Source organism: Podospora pseudoanserina, chromosome 1, assembly GCF_035222485.1.
Source record: "Podospora pseudoanserina strain CBS 124.78 chromosome 1, whole genome shotgun sequence".
Classification (NCBI taxonomy): domain Eukaryota; kingdom Fungi; phylum Ascomycota; class Sordariomycetes; order Sordariales; family Podosporaceae; genus Podospora; species Podospora pseudoanserina.
The window spans coordinates 7765168-7783326 of NC_085920.1; the positions used below are offsets into that span (position 1 = coordinate 7765168).

Below are 18159 nucleotides of genomic sequence, written 5' to 3' on the forward strand. Positions count from 1 at the left end.
GAGGCTGGGCAGCGGCGGCGGGCAGCCAGTGGTGATTGGCGAAGACAGTAGGATTTTGGAAGTAGAATAATCTAGAGATTGAGATTTTGGTGGAAAAGAGCGCTGAGCGTCACAATAAGTTTCATAATCCACGATCATGATAACGAAGAAAGCGAAAGCGCTTTCCTCCCAACCCCTGGATGACTAAGCCACATACCTTAGTCCCAGGATAAACAAAAGGCGGTTCCGTCAACCAGCCCCATCTGCACGGGTGTTGGGGTTTTCATAGGATCTTCCCTCACCGTGTACTGTTTTTTACAGCTAATACATGCCTGTTATCCCAGTAATTTACATCGCTTATCCACAGATACATCTGTTTTTTGTCCCAGTTGCCACAAAGCAGGCACATCGGGGTAGTGGTTAGCACCGATGTCCGTCGACCTAACCGAGATAGGGTAATGCTCAAAACTCTTCTGTTGGAAACTTGCATGGAAGGCTAGTAGGGGTGTCAGAGCCCACATAAATCCCGACCCCTGTAGTCTCTCTTACAATCCCGCACCCAAGACATCACACTCCACCACACTCCCATGCATCTTTGGATGGGTATCTGAGGAATGCTGCAGTAGCGAGCTGTTCGCTTGCCAAAACGACTATCTGCAGCCGTTAGTGTAGGCTGCCATATTCTCACCAAAAAAACTCGAAACAGCTCTGGGCTGTCCAATCAACTGGCAGTTTTACGTCTGGTACTGCATCGGTGGCGTGTATCATTGGGCAAACCGAGCCATTGCTGTGGGTTGCTTGTACCGCAGCGTAAGGCGTTGACAGAAATATTGAGAAGAACATTACATAAATGGGTGACATTGAAGTGGCGGCAGGATCAATAAGCCTGTCAGGCAGGGTCTTGGGACGGGAGAACTCTTCAGGGATATCCGGAGGTGATAGGAGATATCAAGAGATAAATAGGTTCACAAGCGTCACCTTTCGAGGCTTTCTTTCCCATCATTCTTCGTCTTCATCAGCATCCTCTGCTCTGGTACTCATTCAAGATGGTTGGCGGCATCAAGAGCCTCATGATTTGTGCCTCTGCTGCTTTGGCCGCATGCACACCCACTCCTCCCACGCCCATCGTCCGCAAGGAATGGTAACTCTCACCCAAAATGTTTCTCTTTTCTTTTTGTTCTCACTAACATTCCCAAAGGCGTACTCTCACCACTTCCGAGAAGGCAGAGTACATCAATGCCGTCAAATGCATACTCGCCAAACCAGCCCTCACCCCAGAGAGTTCACCCCCAACCGGTCACGGTGTCATCAGCCGCTACGATAACCTAGTCTACACCCACATCCAGCAAACCATGCAGGTCCACTACGTCGGCCACTTCCTCGCCTGGCACAGACTCTTCACAGCCACATACGAGAAGATGCTCCGCAACGAGTGCGGCTACACCGGCGCCCAACCATACTGGGACTGGACCCTCGACGCAGCCGACATCACCGCCTCGCCCGTCTTCGACCCCGTGACAGGGTTCGGGGGCAACGGCCCATGGGTTCCTAGTGACCCCACCTCATGGATGCCACCTGTCCCAGGGCGCACCGGAGGAGGCTGTGTGGTGGATGGTCCCTTTGCGGGGATCAACGACCTGGTCCACTTGGGCCCTGAGAGCTCTCTAGTGTATAACCCGCAGTGCTTGAAGAGAGATCTTGCTCCTTCGTTTGCGTCGATGTACCTGGGGATGAACCAGACACAGCTCACACTGAGCCAGCCCGACTTTGGGTGGTTCAACGCCGTTGTTGAAGGGTCCCCCAGCTTTGATGCTTCAGGTGTGCACGGTGGTGGGCATTTCGGCGTTGGTGGAACGTTTGGTTAGTACTCTCCCTCTTACATGGTGCTCTTGTCGTTCATTGTACTAACCAAACCTCCAGGTCAAATGGGTGACTTGTACACCTCGCCAGCTGATCCAATTTTCCACCTGCATCACGCAAATCTGGACAGACTGTGGTGGTCGTGGCAGAGCTTGAACCTGCCGGCAAGACTGAGTGATATCTCGGGGCCGTCTATCATCATGGACCCCACCTCCCCCAACGTTACCTTGGCTCATCCGTTGTCAGTGGGTGTCAGCGGAGTTGATACCACCGTTGGGGACGTCATGAAGATCGATGCTTGTGGGACGGGCGGCAGCATGTGCTACACATACGACTCTCTTTACACCCTGCTATGAGAAATGTCGCCAGTAGGAGACGTTGCTAGAACTGTACATCCAGACTGTCATTTCCAGGGAAATCCAATGCTAATTTCGGAAGACATACTGCCAAAACTGAGGAAGATTTCTCTCCCTATCTTCTGCATTCACACCCCTCAGTCTTCCAATAAAGCTGAAGCATATAAGCGCCGACATAAAATAGAAATCAAAAATAAAACGGGCTGTAGAATATAGAGGTACTTCGGTACATCGAGCTTGTATTTTTAGGCTCTCAGGCGGAATGATAATGAAGTATATGTAACGGTCTCAAGGTAGTGTTTTGCAACTAGCTATGCCACTCTGCGAGTACACTGAACTTGAAGAAGAAAAGGAAACGAGAAAGAGAAGGTTTGACAACATGAGCCTCTGATGTGGCTGAGCGTGTTGGCTAGTGCGCGGTGATTAGAGGTTCTGGAGTAGTGGTCTGTGCGTCCTGGGAGTAGCTTCATCAGGGCCGAGGGTGGCCGAGGTCCATGTGTCACAGACCAACCATATAGCAAAGCAAAGTGGAGACTGCAGCAAGCCGTGGTAGCTAATCAATTAAAATAAAACGGCGGGGCTGCAGGACGGTGGGGCGCTCACCACTTGGTAGAGGTGAGCCAGGTACGGAGGTACCTGGAGGATTAAGGTCTATATATACGGAGGAACTGGGTGGTGTAGATAGACAGTTCCGCGGTATGCAATACAAGTCACAATCGTTGGTATCTAGACTATTTGTGCGCCTCGTGATCCACCGGACTTACAGAAACATTCATTCATTAAAACAGCTGTTGCTAGTCTTCATTCACTCTATTACACAACGTTAGGACCTGACTACTTCGCTCGCACGATGTAAAGTCCCAATGAATTCGTCTTTTTAGTTGACTAGAGCTAAGATAAAAATCTCGAGACTATTAACTAAGGTATCTGTAAAGACTGTTAGTATCATGATCTGTCCGTTGTCTATCACTATTCTTCCCTCCCTAAGTATCCACGCACACCAAGCCCGCTTGATACGGTATACCAGAATACTTAAGAACTATTACTTCCCACGAGCCTTTATCTCACGAATCCTGGTCTTTGGCTTAAGAGCGAAATCACGAATGTCCTGGCCAGACAAAGTGTAGCTCGGGAACCTGCCCGCCGCCGTCTCAGAATTCCGACGTGTGAGCCAAATCACCTGGGTCGCCATCAACTCTCGCGGCTGCTTCGGGTCATCTGCTTTGACATCTGCCCCTGCAGAGAACTGATTCCGGTAGTTCTGCTGCCACTTCCACTCCTCAAGTCCAGGCTCGACCGCCGGAACGATGTGGTCGAGATCGGTGAGTCCTGTCATGCCCCTCTTGAACCAGCGGCCAAAGTCCCGGTCCAAAAGACTGTCTCGAGTTCCAGACTTGATCCTCCACCGCTTGGAGTTTTCATCTGAACGCAGCACAATGGTTTCCTGCCCTTCCCGGTCAAGCCTCATATCGACCCACCCGCCGAGAAAGTGTCCTTCCCAGAAGCGTCTCGCCTCGCCGGTCTCCTTATCCCCCTTGCCTGCGTAGGTGGTGCGTGGAGGGGTGTGCTCGTCTTCTGCGCGCTTGAGGAAGAGGGTGAAGACGTGGACCAACTCGTGAGCCATGGTGATGCTGAGTCGGAGATGGAGCGTGCGGAAGTGGGCTGTGTGCTTTTCTACATCGCGGTCTGCAACAATGTATTTGTATGCGTTGCCCATCCTGGTCATCAGGGTCTCATTGATCTCGATGATGCACGTCCGTTTGGGGTCAAAGGCACTCGCGCAGTTCTGCTTGGTGGTCCGGCCGTTCTTGTTGGCCATGCCACAGTCGTCCGAGATGACGAGGTTAGGGAAGCTCCGACGGATGGTTTGCAGATATTTCATGACCGTGGCCTCGACATCGGCTTCCTTCATGTTGCGTAACTCGAGAATGTGTGGGCTAGCGCTGATGACGTGGTTGGCGATTGTTTTGAGCACGCGGATGCTCTGGGGATGCTCAAGCATATCAAGGGCCAGGCCGGCAACAGTAGGCTGCACAGCGGAACAGGGAGTTTTCCGGTCCGAGAGCGCGGAATTTCGTGAGACTCTTCTCCTTCAGGGCCTCAGGTGTTGGCATCAAAAAGACTTGGAAGTTTTCAAGGTCCCGGGCTTGTCCCCACGAGGACGCACGGGGAGCAGCGCCGACAGGTCGAGACATTCTTGTCTTTTAGTCTGTGGTGCTGGGTGTGGAAGCGTCGTTGTTTCAAGGTGGGAACGCTCGTCTGCTGATGGTAATCAGGTCGTTTGCTTGCGATGTTAACGAAAGTCTCAGCCTGAAGGATGCCGTTGCTCTGTGAAAAATATCCAGGGCTTGATTTGAATGAGGGTTTGTGGGCGGAGGGGTATTTTCGTTACCAGTAACGAAGATATGCTTGAGTGATGCGTATAGCTAGGTATTTGTCTAGCTGGTTGAAGGTGAGTCTCACCTTCTTATAGATGTCCAATTCACGTTGAAGATATACGATATGCCCTACCCGCAACATCCAATGCCTCGCCGTTGACATGGAAAACTATGACAAGAAGAGTCGGCTCTCACAAGGCCGGCCGGTCGAAGCGCCTGTTCAAGTTTAAAGTCATCGACGGAGGACGACGCGGCCAGAAGGCGCTAGAAGAACCAGCAACCCGGCATGTTCAGCATTAATCACCTCTATCTGAGGAAAGCAGACCGGGAACTCTCGATACACCAGTCGTTACAATTGGAGGATATCAATATCTCACCACAGCTTTCACCGTGTGATCCCAACGCATACTGTCAATGACGCACGAAGCGGCTGTCATGCTGGTGTTACTCGAAACAACAGTGGTTTCAATCTGCGTCTTGCCGCGCGCCCGGCGGTTGTCATGCCAGTGAAGCGATGTCTCGATATTTCAAAGTTGCGGCACAACTTGGTCAGCCGCTGGCTTGTGGTTAGGGTTGCATGGGGATCAATCATGAACAATGTCTTGTGGGGCTATGCCTGCCCCGCACTTCACTTTTTGTTCTTTTTGACTTCTTTGCTTTTACCTCCTGTTTGGAAGGATTCCATACACACATGAAAAGTTTCCCACCTTCATCAATTATCGAACAACAATATCAGGTCAAAACCATAGCCACTACCGCGCCGGTCATCGTCAGCAATGGATGAAGAAACGTTGTTGAGGAAGAGGCCTTCCGAGGTCTCCATCGAAGTCCTTGATCCTGAACACTACCACACACTCGTCAAAGCGATTAGAAACATCCTTTCAACAGAGCTGGCAGAGCTGAGCATAGCACAGCTTATTGATGGCCTTCCATTGATGATCTCGGTTTTCGAGAGCCGCGGGTGTCTTGTCGGGAAAGGCCATCCATTACTGGAACACGAGACCCTTTGCGATGGCGCTCTGCAGCAGGCAAAGCAATTGCGCGACGGATTCGACCCGGCTGTTCTTTCCTTTTCTTCCAAGGTATGTAATTTGTCACGATTGAAATTTGAGACTTGTATGGTGATTGAGACCAACATCCCGGACAGATCATGCAAGCATATCAAAGCTCAGAAATCGGGTCTCGAGAATTCAAGATGCGACTGGTGGAACTGACTGCCGTTTCCATCCACAACATAGCGGTGGCTCTATTTGCACATCATCCCAAGCTACATAGTCAGGAGGACATCGACGCCACTGTGTCCTGGGTCCTTCCGCCTCGGTGGATAGAGCACGATGGCCTCAAACCGCGCTGGGAAAAAGACATTGAACCCCACCCGACGCTCTTTTACCATGTAAATTATCTTGATTACGACCGCTACACCCACGGCCTTGCTGATGTAGCTGGATACTGGGCAGAGGATCGCATATTTGGTGGTGTCGTTCTGTTTGACAGAGGCGAATCCGCATACGAGGTAGGCCCAGCTTGAGGTGGCAGTTCCTAACTATGCCTCAGAACTAACCATCTTTCTAGTGCAACGATATATACCTTCATTCCGGAAGAGTCAAAGCACCCTCTCGTATTTGGAAGCTCCTTGACTCTCAGTTCGAGGGCTTAGTTGACTTCCTCATGTCCGCTGATATTAGCACACAAGAACCACCCATATCTTTTCCCATTCTCGCCACCAGAGAAAATCTCCATCGCCACGACGCCTGGGATGCGATTGCTCTGCACAACATTTACAGAGACCCCTGGGAACGCAAGTTCCCTCACACAAAACCCGAAGAGTGGAGGGACGTGCGGTCAATAGGAGATCACCCAGAGCTGCAGGACGCTTTCGATGCAATCACCAGCTACAAGCCGGAGAAACCGGTGAAAGTCAAACTGACATATGACGAGAGGGGATTGCCGGTTGTAACGAAGTGTTCTAGGGACTTGGAGGCCTCAGAAGACGAGCTGTCGCAGGCATCATCCAGCGGCAAGCGCAGGAGGATTGGAGCGGACAACTCGGGAGAAACACCACCGCAGCAGCTCTCCCCCCCACGCCTGGGCTCTCCACCTCCGTTAGACTCCCCGCCACCTCTCAGTTCGCCTCCTCGACTCGATTCACCAGAGGCCGTAGAGTTGCCGTCTTCGCCTGGTCGGAGTGGTGCAAGCAAACCGGAGCAGTAGATGCGACAAGCAGGTACAAACCTGCATATATTCTTTTCGCTGGATCTAACATAAATACCTTATCCACTGTAATAATTCAGACTTCATGACTCAAAGTTTCACCGAATGCTTGAAGTCGCCCAACGCTTGGGAAAGGGGGCTGACGCCATGTGGAGATCTGAAGTTGTGGCTATTGCCCTTCAAGCCACCCATCAAGACTGTATCAGGGTTAACGGTAAATTCGTCTTCTGAAGAGGTAGCTTTACCGAGTGAATATTTCTTGCAAATCTTACAGGTTACCTAAGGTAGTCAGAAAAAAAGCTTGGACTTTTGTTCAGAAATATATTTCAGCTTAAATTAAACTGATCACTTGGGCAGTTTCTTGGTCAAAAGATCAAAAACGCATTTTATTCTACATGAAGCAATTCAGAAGTCTCACAGTAGTGCAATATAAGTTATCGCTTGAAAGCTTCCAGGGGTAGGTAGGTAGGTACCCGACTTGAGTGGGCAATCAAGTCTCGCAGGCTTGGTCACCGCAATCAGGATCGGCATCATCAACACCCTCACGCGGGGCCTGGAACTCCTTCTGGCAGATCAAAGACCAGTACACCTCCTATCAACAATGTCAGTACCGATTCTGTTCACAATTCCTCTTTGTATGACTTACCGCTGCGTAATAAGCATAGCTATCAGCATTCACCCTCGCCAACTCCTTAGGCAACCGATCATAAACAGCAACAGGCCCATAACCTGGCTGTCCATCAGGGTCGTCAACAATAGACCCAAAGGAAGCCCCGATGATCAGGTCATAGTGCAGGTACTCATGCAAGAGCGTCATGCCAAGAGTGTTGAAGTGCTTTCACCATCCACACACGTTAGCAACAGTCATTACCATCAAAGGCAGGCTCTTCAGCATCACTCACAAAGCTGACGTGATCCCCAATATCCCCCCCATCCTCCGCACAACCCGCATAAAAGGCCCTCGCGTCCTCATCTCCACGGTCTTTCCCTTCCAAGTCATTAATCGCCTTCTTGTTAAACGCCCTAGGACAGATCACGATGAAAGGGCGATCAGTATTATAGTCACCCGAGTATGCCAGTCCACGGTCGCCACAAGCATTGTCAAGATCAGTAGTCTGCACGAGGAAATTCCCTAGCATTTCATGGCCCTCGCCGTTGTTGTTCAAGTCGCGGAAGATGCGGGTGATTTCTTCGCGATCATCTGGGGAGAAGTAGTGCTGATAGATGGTCTTGTCGGTTTCAATGACGGAGAGGACGACGGAGGTGAGCTCGATGGCGTCGCGGAAGGCGGTTTCGACTTTGTTGAGACGGTTGGGGAGGGGGGTTTCGTCTTCGGGGAAGTCCTCGCCGGTGTCGGGCTCTGCTCATTTGGAGATGACTTTGAGGCCTTGTTTGGGGGTGATTGGTAGGACGCTGGGGTGGGCAAGAGCCAGACTCGAGGTGAGCAGGAGGGCTCGGAGGGGATGCATTTCTTTCGTTTAATGCTGAAGAGAGATGTGAGAAGAAAGAAGTGAGGTGTTTGTGTCTATTCATTGTGCTCTGTTGAAGTAATCGGACAATGGTTTATATACATTGATCTCATTCCTGCAAGCATCAACAAAGTGCAGTTATGTTAGACCTCTACAAGGCTGTTGATCATACACAAAGTCATCTTGCCTGGTTCTGTATGACAGGCTGAAACAGGCTTCGGCCCTGGCGGATGTCAGCTTGTGGTTGAAGACCATAGTCCTCTCTAACTGCGCCGCGTCTCAAGACAGGATGTTCATTGCTTTTCTACCCCGTATTGAAAGAATGGATCCAGGAGGAAGCTGGGACGACGTCATGGAAGAGGCTTCCTGAAGCTTTGGGATTTGGCTCGGTGAGATTGCTGGGATGAAAGCCAGTATTCGATCACACAAAATGCAGGGTCTGCTTAGCTGGTGCATAAAACTGTGCAACGCAAACCGTTTTTCTCTTTTACGACTTCCTTTACGCTCTGCCGATGACCCTATTATTTGATTCTCGCCGTCAGCCTTTTCTTTGAAGCCAACGGAGACTTCATGAGAACCTATTTCCTTGCCGATTTCGCAATATCCTTCCTTTCCAACTCACCGCAGACATCTCAAAGGAATTGACCGAACGAACTTTAGCTCACCAACCTTTCAACCAACAAATGTCCATCTTCCAGTCCATCAACCACAAAGCATCACCAACCATGTCTTCCCCAACCACCACTCCCCCCTCCCTCCCCAAAGTCCACATTAAAATCACCCTCACACCCCCAACCCACTCCTTCACCACCTGCTCCCTACCCCCCCTCCTAACCCTCACCATAACCTCCACCGTCCCTCACCCCATCACCCTCTTCACCTTCAACCACCCCTTATCCCTCCCCTCCGCCCTCACCAACCGCACAATCACAACCCACGCCCTCCCCTCCCGCCAAAAAGTCGAAACCTGCTCCCTCTGCGTCAACCGCCCCGCGATCACGCGCATCAGGGGCGATGCAGACGAGGCATTCTACCTGAATCTGTGCCCCGACACACCGGTTGAGTTGTCAACCCCGTTTGGGAGAGGTGGTGGTGTGAATAAGGTGCGGCCTGTGCCCAAGGCTGTGGCGGAGAAAGGGTGGGAGGTGGATGATGAGGGGAGGGAGAGGAAGGTGAGAAGGTCGGTGCAGCCTACGGGGGTGGATGGGTTGGAGCCGGGGGTAGAGTATGAGGTTGGGTTAGATAGGGAGAGTTTGGGGGGGATGTGGTGGGCTGGCGTGGAAAAGGGGGAGGTTTTGGTTGAGGAGAGGACAGGGAAGGGGAGGTATATGCAGGATTATGGTGGGTGGGTTAGGGGGGGTGGGGTTGAGTGGGCTGTTGAGGAGGGGGTGGTCAAGGTTGAGGAGTAGAGCGATTTGTGGGCAGGGCGGTTATGGTAGGGTACCTGGTAGCTATCTAGTATTTACCTACTTAACTAATTGTTCTGCCACAAGAACCCCGTAACATGCTCTTTGGTAGGAGATGCCTTCATTGCCTAATGCTGCTAGGATCAATATACCTACCTACCTACGGTACTGTGTTGGTAGATTCCTGGCCCAAATTGAATTAAAATTGGATGGCATGAACAGCAATTTGGCCATCTTGAACGAGCAGTTCAAAGGGACGAGTGAGTTCCGAGTAGCGATGAAGATATGGCGACATCGGGGATCGGGTCTGAGCTGGTACAGATGCTTCGATAAGTCTGTCAAGCTCTCCACCTAGGTTTTGGTCCGTTGAAGGTCAGGGGAGGCTGAAAGCGAGAATTAGTACGGCTTTTTTCCAACATGACGTTCATGAAAGCGACCTACCAGAAGTCGTGGAAGCGAGCTCCTAACAAACAATGCAGACTGGGTCCAAGATTCTGAATAGGTTTGACGATGTCGTGAGAGATGTGGGGAGAAAGAGTCTCGGTGAGCTCAAGCAGGCTCTTTATACGTCCCTGTCAACCTACCAGATTCTCAGACATGTGGCCATCAAATGTCGGAATGACAATTCTACAATCGAAACTGCCGTGACCTGCAGTCCCCATTGCACATGACAAACAAAGGTTCCGACGTGGTCAAACGGCGATGTAGCTAAAGAACATGAAAAAGGTGGTAACCCACGTAAGCAACACTGTGGCCGGCTTTCAAGCTTGGTAACAATGGACTCATGGGGTTTGTTGGACGAACATGATGATATCCAGTATGGATCCCTGTCGGGCATGCCCAGAAGTTTCGCGTGAACTGACCAAGAATTGATGGGATGCCTTCATGTTGGCACCGGGCAATTGTTTTGACCCAAGATTTGACTGACAGCAATGAAACACTGAAGTATGTGCAAATGTGAAATACAAATGACTTCCCAAAATCAACAGGACTTTTGTCTTGTCCAAGACCCTTGCCATCCCATCGGCATCCAAGCACATGTACCGTATATTTGCAGACTTCACATCATGCCGTCATCCACGCACAATCAGCCTTCACAAAACCCTTTTCTGCACCCTTCACATAGGTCATTCTTGTGAGGCGGCATTTTTTTCGGTTCCCTTGAGCTTCGCATTTCCATGCTGATCCCGGCCCATTTTTTGAGTCGATAACAGACTCGGTCAATGTAGGCAGACTCATCCAACTCCAAACTGCCAAATTTCTTGCATCGTTCGCATCGCTGGTTGAAAATAGTGGCATGATATCCGTTGTTTTCGTAGCCCCGGATCAGAATGGTGACCTTTCCGCTCCTCCAGCCAGCCTTGGAACATTGAGAATTTTCACATGTGAAGTTGGCCATCACAAAGGTGGAGTATTTTTTGGTAAAATTGCTGAGGATTTCACGGCTCCCTCGTTTGAAGTAAGGTCTTGGCTCAAGAATGTTGTTTAAGTTGCCAATGACAGCATTGTGAAGGTGGGGGAATGTCTGCTCGGGGTGGTTGGAGCTCATGGTCGAGTCGGAACGGGAGGTGTATGGACTGGTAGAGACGTTGCATCCAGTGATCAGTGGAGATGAAAACAGAAGAAAGAACTCTGATGGCGTCTCCTCCATTTCTGTTAGACTTAATATATGAACAATATCGATGACATCGAGTCTTTCAGAAGTACTTCGATAGGTACCTAGGCAGATGCCGCCATCAATGAGCAAACGGCTGGTGGCAGAGCACACCTTGCCCTGCGTTTGCAAAATTCGATTCGCCCAATGAGATAACAAATTTCACTGTAGGCCTCGATGCATTTCTTCACTGCACTTGCCCATAGCTATTGCTCGACCTCTGTTTGTTGTCAACCTGCTTAGCGCACCATCATTGGTGAAGCAGCTTGCTCTGTGGTCTCTAGCCAACCAAGACGCTTGATTTGCCGAACCCAGGTGCTTGGAATGTGACGCAAGGAAGGACATCAGCCAGTCCATCTTGTCACACAAGTCCGCCTCACGGTAGGCCACAGCAAATACTATGCCATGGCCATGATTGTTAAAGGCGCTGGGGGGTTGTTTTTTCCAAGGAAGACCGCCAACTTCTTTGTTTGAACAACAACCCAACTCTTCACACCGCCTTTTGTTGTAACTTCAGACGAAATGGACAGAGGAGCAAACTGGGAACATGGCGCCTTGACCGCAGCTAATCCTGGAGAAACACACGTCCTTTCAACCACCATAGGGGACACTGCGCCGGACTACAAGAGCGTCATTGTCCCGTACCTACGAGAGAGAGTCCCAGAGTTCCGAAGGCTTGATCGTCTTCGCCAGCAGGTATGTCATTTTTCTATATTTCTCTCCATCTATATATACAACTCTATCTACCTCAAGACATGATTGGCTTACACTGTTCATAAAGGGTTGGGAGAACCCAGCCGGGGACAGATTCTTCCAGGCCCAACGCTCCAATGCCGACAACATCGACGATCAACACTCCTCTCAGTTTCACTTTGGCCTCATGCAGAAAATCGCCTCCGAGCTTCACAATGCCACAGATGGTTGCTTCACTACAGTTACCAAGCCTGGTGCGATTCTGGATGTCTGTGCCGCACCAGGTGGCTTTCTTGCCGCTGCCATGGCCCTAAACGACCCCGACCTTCGAGTACGAGCTTGTACCCTTCCCTTCTCGCAGGGCGGTTACAAGGTTTTGTTGCCTCACGAGAATAACGATGCCATCGACATCAACTACTGTGACGTCACAATGCTAGCAGAAGATTTCGGCGTGAAGATTGAAGAGATTCCCGCTTCGCACCCCGATCACAACAAGTTCATGCCTCGCCAGTTCACCATCGACGAGCAATACGATATCGCAATCTGTGACGGGCACGTCCTCCGCACCCAAGAGAGAGCAAGCTACCGAGAGAAGCGGGAGTCAATCAGGCTGCAAAACGGTTCTTTTGTGTTGGCCTTGGAGCATTTGCGTCCAGGAGGAACATTCATCGCATTGTTACACAAGATCGAGATGTGGAGGATCGCCTGCTTGTTGCAAACAATGTCCAGGTTCTCTGACGTTCGTGTGTACAAGCCAAAGTGTGGCCACGCGAAAAGGTCTTCGTTTTACATGATTGCAAAAGATGTTCAAAGTCACTCGAGCGAAGCCAAGGAGGCAATCAAGACGTGGAAGAATATCTGGTATGTGGCTACTTTTGGAACCGATCAAGAGGTGTATCAGGCTATCAAGGACAGTGGTCCATCTGCTGAAGAACTGCTGGCCGACTTTGGTCCTCAACTCATCACACTGGGGCGTCCGGTTTGGTTGACTCAAGCCAAGGCTCTGGCAAAGGCACCATTCATCAAGAAGCAGAAATAAGGGGGCTTTGTATGCGGTTGGATGTTAGAGTACGTACATGATTGCTATCTTTGGCTAAGATATGACACTACTTCAGCTCTTGTCTCTTGTACAATCCCAAAGACTCAACCATCGGTCTGTCATTAACAGCAAACAGATACGCACTCCCGCACTCTTGCGTGCAAGTATGAGAGATTGTGCTCCACGCTGGAACAGCAAAAGTGTCCTTGCCCTTCCACTGAACCTTCTCCTCCTTTCCCTCTGGCGAGACAATAGTCGAGTACCCCTCTCCTTCATACACATGATACACAAATGACACCGTCTCCCTCACCTTCTTGGTGGTGGCCCCGGCGTTGATTCTTTCCGCCTGCCCAGAAATAGTCTTGGACAGGTGCTTCCCATGCTCCCCGGACTTGTAGTCATACCGCGCATAAGTTTCAGTCTCCTTATTCTCATCCAACACAGCTTGCACCGGAGCCCAGGGGAGCTTCCAGTTGCTGTTGTCTGACAGCTCACTGGGATATCTAGCCTCCTCGTAGTTCTCCGCAAAGTTCACAGGGAGGAAGCGGTACACGGGCAAGTCCAGCCCGTCCAACCACACCATCGGCCCATCACCTTCACTGCCGTGGTCATGCCAGTGCCAAGACGGGGTGAGAATGACATCTCCACGCTCCATCATCAGCTTCTGCCCCTCCACCGCGGTAAAACCGCGAGATCCCTCGACGATGAACCTCAGGGCAAAGGCCACGTGCCTGTGAGCAGGGGCGGTTTCTCCTGGCAGGATGAGCTGAAGACCGGCGTAGATGGTGTCGGTGGTGTAGGGTGCCTGCATGGCAGGGTTTACCAGCATGAGTACACGACGCTCTGCCTCCTCTGCTGAAACGACAATCCCGCTTTGCATGAGCACGGGTCGGAGGTCTTCGTAGGGCCAGGCGGTGACCACCGAGCTGGGGTTTGGCTTCGGTGGAACCATCTTGTTGAGGACGGTCCAGAGGGGCTCGACATTTTTGGAGGCGATGTCGGTGTAGAACTGGTCTTCTGTTGAGAGTGTTGAGAGGGTTGAGCTCTTGGCCCCGGAAACATTGGCGTGGTTTGCCATTGTAAATTGGGTCTTGTTTGGTTGTGTCTTGAGGTGGTGATGATGGTGGGTTGTCGTCGTGAATGGATATCGCTTCAACATATATTGATCATGGCCTCACACTATTCTCCTCATATGATCGGCACCGCTATTGGTCCCATGACCGGAAGTGGTTTGCCGTGTGTAGATGGGAGATGGGGTTGGAAGCCGCCCAAAATCCGCACACTGTTAACCCGAACCCGGAATGAGGGTCATGTCCACCAAGATACAGAAGAGAAGTAAAGTTCGTTTTGTTTCTCTAATTCAACGCCGTTTTACTGTTGATTCCATTCATCATTTTGAGTTGCCACTGTTGTCGGTAACAATGGCTGAAGCTGTGAAAGGATCTTGCCTCTGTGAAGGCGTCAAATTCACCGTCCAGGGAACCCCTGACGCCATCTTTATCTGCTACTGCTCACACTGCAAGAAGAATGCCGGTGCTCCAGGGCAAATCGCAAGTTTGAAATCCCCCAGTGACTTCCCAGATCTCATACTAACGATCTCTCAGTCAGCCAAGTTCAAGTGCGAAAATGTGCACGTCTTGGAAGGAAGCGAGCATATCAATACATGGATTCTGAAAGACAACGTCAGTGGCTGTGAGAAACACAAGAAGTTCTGTTCTCGGTGCGGTTGCACATTATGGACAATTCCTATGAAGCATTCTGGTAGCCATTGGATCGTTCGGACAGCTCTGCTGGAGAATGGGTAAGTAATATCCCGCTGCTATGGCAAGAAGGGTTCAGCTGACAGTACTGCTCTCTCCAGGTTCGACAAGTTCCCGTACAAGGCCGAGTTCTTCGCCTCCAGAAAGATGCCAGTTGCGGCAGCTGTGGTCAAGTCGTTCGACACAATGCCAGGTGCTTAATTGGTTTTCAATATATCTTTGTCATCGTGTCCGCTTTACGCTACGCTGTGATGTGGTGGTATTTGTTTGGTTCTATCTTCGTATCCAGCTTGCCCAACTGTGCACTCATACTTGTCTTTAAAGTGAAGTTGAAACAACAAAGGAAAAGCAAACCACGATCGGTAAGAATCTTATGTATCTGATGTCTGGCCCCTGGCAAATGCTATCAGGACGTCGGTAAGGCATTTTAAAAACAAATAGATTTGTGGTGACCACACGGAACGCAGTTCTGTCAAAGAAACAATAAAAGCCAAGTTGGTTCCATGGATTTTTATTCAGTCATATTGAACATATGCACTACTACTCAAAGACCATCTTGTTTTTGACACTGCCCAACTCCTCAATCTTGACCTCAATAACATCGCCATTCTTAAGCCACTTTGGCTCCTTCATACCCATGGCAACACCCGCAGGTGTGCCCGTCATGATGATGGTGCCAGCCTCGAGAGTGGTACCCTGGCTGATGAAAGCAACAATCTCCTCAGTGCTGAAAAGGAGATCGTTGGTGTTGGTGTCTTGTCGTACCTCGCCGTTGACAATGGTCTGAAGCTGGAGGTTGCCGGCGTTGCCAACAATCTTGGGGGAGACAAGCAGAGGGCCGACGGGGGCGAACTTGTCGAAGCCCTTGCTGAAGCACCACTGTGGGACACCGCCGGCGAAGGCGGGGTCACGCTGCCATTTTCTAGCAGAAACATCGTTGGCAACGACGAAACCAGCAATGTGCTCAAGAGCCTTCTCCTTGGGGATGTTCTTGCCAGTCTTGCCGATGACGATGGTCAGCTCACCCTCGTAGTCGAGCTGGTCATCTTGGGCAAGTTTTGGGATGGGGATATCCTCCTTGTAGCCTGCGATGGAAGCGCGTGGCTTGATGAAAATGGAAGGGTATGGAGGAGGCTTGCGGCCACCTTCCTGAACTGTTGAAAATTTCATGTTAGCAGCATAATCTCTGAAATATCCCGTGTGACCTTACTGTGCTTGATGTAGTTGAGTCCGACGCACTTCACAATTGGCACATCCTCAACAGTCAACAGGGGAAGAACTTCCTGCACCTTGACCGCCTCAGATGTTGGTGTGACGTTGAACGGGCTGCTGCCCTCGAAAACGGTGGCCTCCAGAGTGCCCTTTGCTACAGCCTCATCGAACTCGGACACCGATGAGATCTTGGGCTCGCCAAAGCGAGAGTTGCCTGCAGCATCGCGGAAGCGAATGAGACGGTCAAACGACGACATGGTACCTGTGGAGAATGATGACGAAAACTGTCTGGACAACGATGAGATGGCAGTGAATGAGCGATGCAATATTGATGACATGTCTTGGATGATGACTTTTGTTGTCATTGTTTGTTGATTTGAGTTGCCCCTTTTCCGATAACACATCCCCTTCCCGCCTTAATTCCGCCCGCTGCCGCAAATCCACTTTCTCCCCCCGCTTGGAGGATCGGAGATCGAACACTCGGAGCTCGCACGCCATCACGGAGATTATGTTGCCCCGAAGGGGCGATACTGACGGAGCTGAGGCATGCAATGATGCCATTCCGGATGCGCCGGTTGTTCCATCAATAGTTGATGTGATGGTACAAAAAAGGTGTTGAGAGGGTTCGGGTTGACCCCTTTTTCACCCCTTCCTAAAGTAAACAAACATGCCGGACAACGTACCAGCACTTTCGCAAATCGGTTGTTGCGCCTGAGAAAATATGTGTAGTCTCCGGATGGCAAATTGAGAACGGATCTCGAATCAGTCCAGGTTTTTTCCAGGTCAAACGGATGTCAAGAAAGTCCAATCACTGCAGGAACTACATGTGTGGCAGCCCACAATCTAATAACGATAAAGTCGGGTATTTTGGAACAGAATCACGTTTAACCTTGACGTCGCCACCGATTTTCTCATTTCTCATAAAAATATGAACTGCCTCATTCAGAAACCTTGATCAAAATCTTGCCAGTCGTCTTCCTTCCTTCCAAGTCCTGTTCATCAGGTCAAGTTAGTACCCAACTCATTTTGTCACCTGTGAAAGAATGAACTTACAATGTGTGCCTGCTTGGCATCAGAGAGGGAATACAGGCCATGAATCTTGACCTTGAGTGCGCCAGATGCGAGAAGACTGAAGAGCTCATTGGCATAGCCCTTGAACTCTTCACGGGTGGCAATGTAGCCAAACAGAGTTGGTCTGGCAATCTTGACACACTTTGGTGCAAGGCGGCTGCAACCTGATTAGTCACTGAGATCATTTTGCAGACAGGCATCAAAACTCACTTCAAAGGCAATGGTGGGATGGGACCACTAGAGTTGCCGAACCAAACTATGGTCCCTTTCCTCTTGACAACGGCTAAACTGCCCTCCCATGTGTCCTTTCCAACAGAGTCATAGACCACATCGACGCCTCTCCCACCAGTAATGTCCATCACTGTCTTGACCCAGTCCTTGCCCTCCTCGCTCCTGTAGTCAATGACATGGTCCGCACCGAGGCTCTTGACCAATTCAACCTTCTCTGGGCCACCAGCTGTACCAATGACCTTGGCACCGACGTGCTTGAGCAGTTGCGTCATCAAAAACCCAGCACCGCCTGCCGCCGCATGAAGCAAAACCCAGTCACCAGGCTGGACTGTGTAGGTGTCCCTGGCGAGAGCCAGCACTGTCAGACCACTCATGAAGCTGGCAGTGGCATCTTCGTAAGACACGGTATCTGGCAGCTTGAGGGTCTTGGCTGCTGGGACCGCAGAGTACTCAGCATAACCAGCATTGGCGAGCCAAATGACTCTGTCGCCGACCTTGAGGTTGAACTCCTCCGTCTTCGGCCCGAGTGCCACAACTGTGCCGGCTGCTTCTCTGCCTAGGACCTCAGGCTTTGGTGATGGGTAGAGACCGGTGCGGAAGTATGTGTCGATATAGTTGATGCCGGCAATCTTGTTCTTCACGAGGACCTGGCCTTCGGTTGGCTGTGGGACAGCCCAGTCGGACTTGAACTGGAGAACCTCGGGGCCACCAATCTCCTCAACCACCACGGCTCTCTGAGTTGCTGGGATAGACATTGTGTTGGTTTGTGATGTCGCTAAACAAGTGGAACGAGATGGAAAATTCCAAGTGAGACTTGGTTGAAGATCTGAAGTGAAGACA

At 50.8% G+C, this 18159-nt stretch overlaps 11 protein-coding genes across 11 annotated transcripts; 6 read left to right on the forward strand and 5 right to left on the reverse strand.

Moving 5' to 3' along the window:
* Positions 1–1025: 1025 nt before the first annotated feature.
* Positions 1026–2195, forward strand: QC764_121700 (uncharacterized protein; the record flags this gene model as incomplete). Its single annotated transcript, XM_062943409.1, has 3 exons — positions 1026–1120; positions 1178–1839; positions 1900–2195. 3 exons carry the CDS (start codon positions 1026–1028, stop codon positions 2193–2195), a joined length of 1053 nt encoding a protein of 350 aa, XP_062806519.1.
* Positions 2196–5193: 2998 nt separating this feature from the next.
* On the forward strand, positions 5194–6923 carry QC764_121720 (uncharacterized protein). The gene is made up of 3 exons (XM_062943410.1): positions 5194–5655; positions 5721–6086; positions 6146–6923. The coding sequence occupies exons 1-3, from the start codon at positions 5350–5352 to the stop codon at positions 6782–6784; spliced, it is 1311 nt and encodes a 436-aa protein (XP_062806520.1). The 5' UTR covers positions 5194–5349; the 3' UTR covers positions 6785–6923.
* A 351-nt stretch (positions 6924–7274) lies between these two features.
* On the reverse strand, positions 7275–8253 carry QC764_0025440 (uncharacterized protein; the record flags this gene model as incomplete). The annotated part of the gene is made up of 4 exons (XM_062940112.1): positions 7275–7376; positions 7431–7619; positions 7687–8142; positions 8197–8253. 4 exons carry the CDS (start codon positions 8251–8253, stop codon positions 7275–7277), a joined length of 804 nt encoding a protein of 267 aa, XP_062806521.1.
* A 725-nt stretch (positions 8254–8978) lies between these two features.
* On the forward strand, positions 8979–9662 carry QC764_121727 (uncharacterized protein; the record flags this gene model as incomplete). The annotated part of the gene is made up of 1 exon (XM_062943411.1): positions 8979–9662. The coding sequence occupies one exon, from the start codon at positions 8979–8981 to the stop codon at positions 9660–9662; it is 684 nt and encodes a 227-aa protein (XP_062806522.1).
* Positions 9663–10746: 1084 nt separating this feature from the next.
* QC764_121730 (uncharacterized protein) lies at positions 10747–11310 on the reverse strand (the record flags this gene model as incomplete). Its single annotated transcript, XM_062943412.1, has 1 exon — positions 10747–11310. The coding sequence occupies one exon, from the start codon at positions 11308–11310 to the stop codon at positions 10747–10749; it is 564 nt and encodes a 187-aa protein (XP_062806523.1).
* Positions 11311–11726: 416 nt separating this feature from the next.
* QC764_121740 (uncharacterized protein) lies at positions 11727–13045 on the forward strand (the record flags this gene model as incomplete). The annotated part of the gene is made up of 2 exons (XM_062943413.1): positions 11727–12009; positions 12095–13045. The coding sequence occupies exons 1-2, from the start codon at positions 11836–11838 to the stop codon at positions 13043–13045; spliced, it is 1125 nt and encodes a 374-aa protein (XP_062806524.1). The 5' UTR covers positions 11727–11835.
* An 11-nt stretch (positions 13046–13056) lies between these two features.
* Positions 13057–13904, forward strand: QC764_0025480 (uncharacterized protein; the record flags this gene model as incomplete). The annotated part of the gene is made up of 2 exons (XM_062940113.1): positions 13057–13074; positions 13536–13904. 2 exons carry the CDS (start codon positions 13057–13059, stop codon positions 13902–13904), a joined length of 387 nt encoding a protein of 128 aa, XP_062806525.1.
* Positions 13113–14204, reverse strand: QC764_0025490 (uncharacterized protein; the record flags this gene model as incomplete). The annotated part of the gene is made up of 1 exon (XM_062940114.1): positions 13113–14204. One exon carries the CDS (start codon positions 14202–14204, stop codon positions 13113–13115), a length of 1092 nt encoding a protein of 363 aa, XP_062806526.1.
* Positions 14205–14346: 142 nt separating this feature from the next.
* Positions 14347–15006, forward strand: QC764_121760 (uncharacterized protein; the record flags this gene model as incomplete). Its single annotated transcript, XM_062943414.1, has 3 exons — positions 14347–14380; positions 14504–14846; positions 14907–15006. 3 exons carry the CDS (start codon positions 14347–14349, stop codon positions 15004–15006), a joined length of 477 nt encoding a protein of 158 aa, XP_062806527.1.
* A 339-nt stretch (positions 15007–15345) lies between these two features.
* On the reverse strand, positions 15346–16421 carry QC764_121770 (uncharacterized protein; the record flags this gene model as incomplete). Its single annotated transcript, XM_062943415.1, has 2 exons — positions 15346–15959; positions 16016–16421. 2 exons carry the CDS (start codon positions 16419–16421, stop codon positions 15346–15348), a joined length of 1020 nt encoding a protein of 339 aa, XP_062806528.1.
* Positions 16422–16912: 491 nt separating this feature from the next.
* On the reverse strand, positions 16913–18074 carry ZTA1 (NADPH:quinone reductase; the record flags this gene model as incomplete). Its single annotated transcript, XM_062943416.1, has 3 exons — positions 16913–17009; positions 17071–17245; positions 17299–18074. 3 exons carry the CDS (start codon positions 18072–18074, stop codon positions 16956–16958), a joined length of 1005 nt encoding a protein of 334 aa, XP_062806529.1. The 3' UTR covers positions 16913–16955.
* Positions 18075–18159: the final 85 nt, after the last annotated feature.

Excerpts from the sequence above, each read along its gene's own strand:
- QC764_121720 (XM_062943410.1), top strand. The coding sequence starts at position 5,350 with ATGGATGAAGAAACGTTGTTGAGGAAGAGGCCTTCCGAGGTCTCCATC. Across the intron at positions 5,656-5,720 it reads TTCTTTCCTTTTCTTCCAAG|ATCATGCAAGCATATCAAAG; the intron begins GTATGTAATTTG and ends CATCCCGGACAG. Across the intron at positions 6,087-6,145 it reads GAGGCGAATCCGCATACGAG|TGCAACGATATATACCTTCA; the intron begins GTAGGCCCAGCT and ends CCATCTTTCTAG.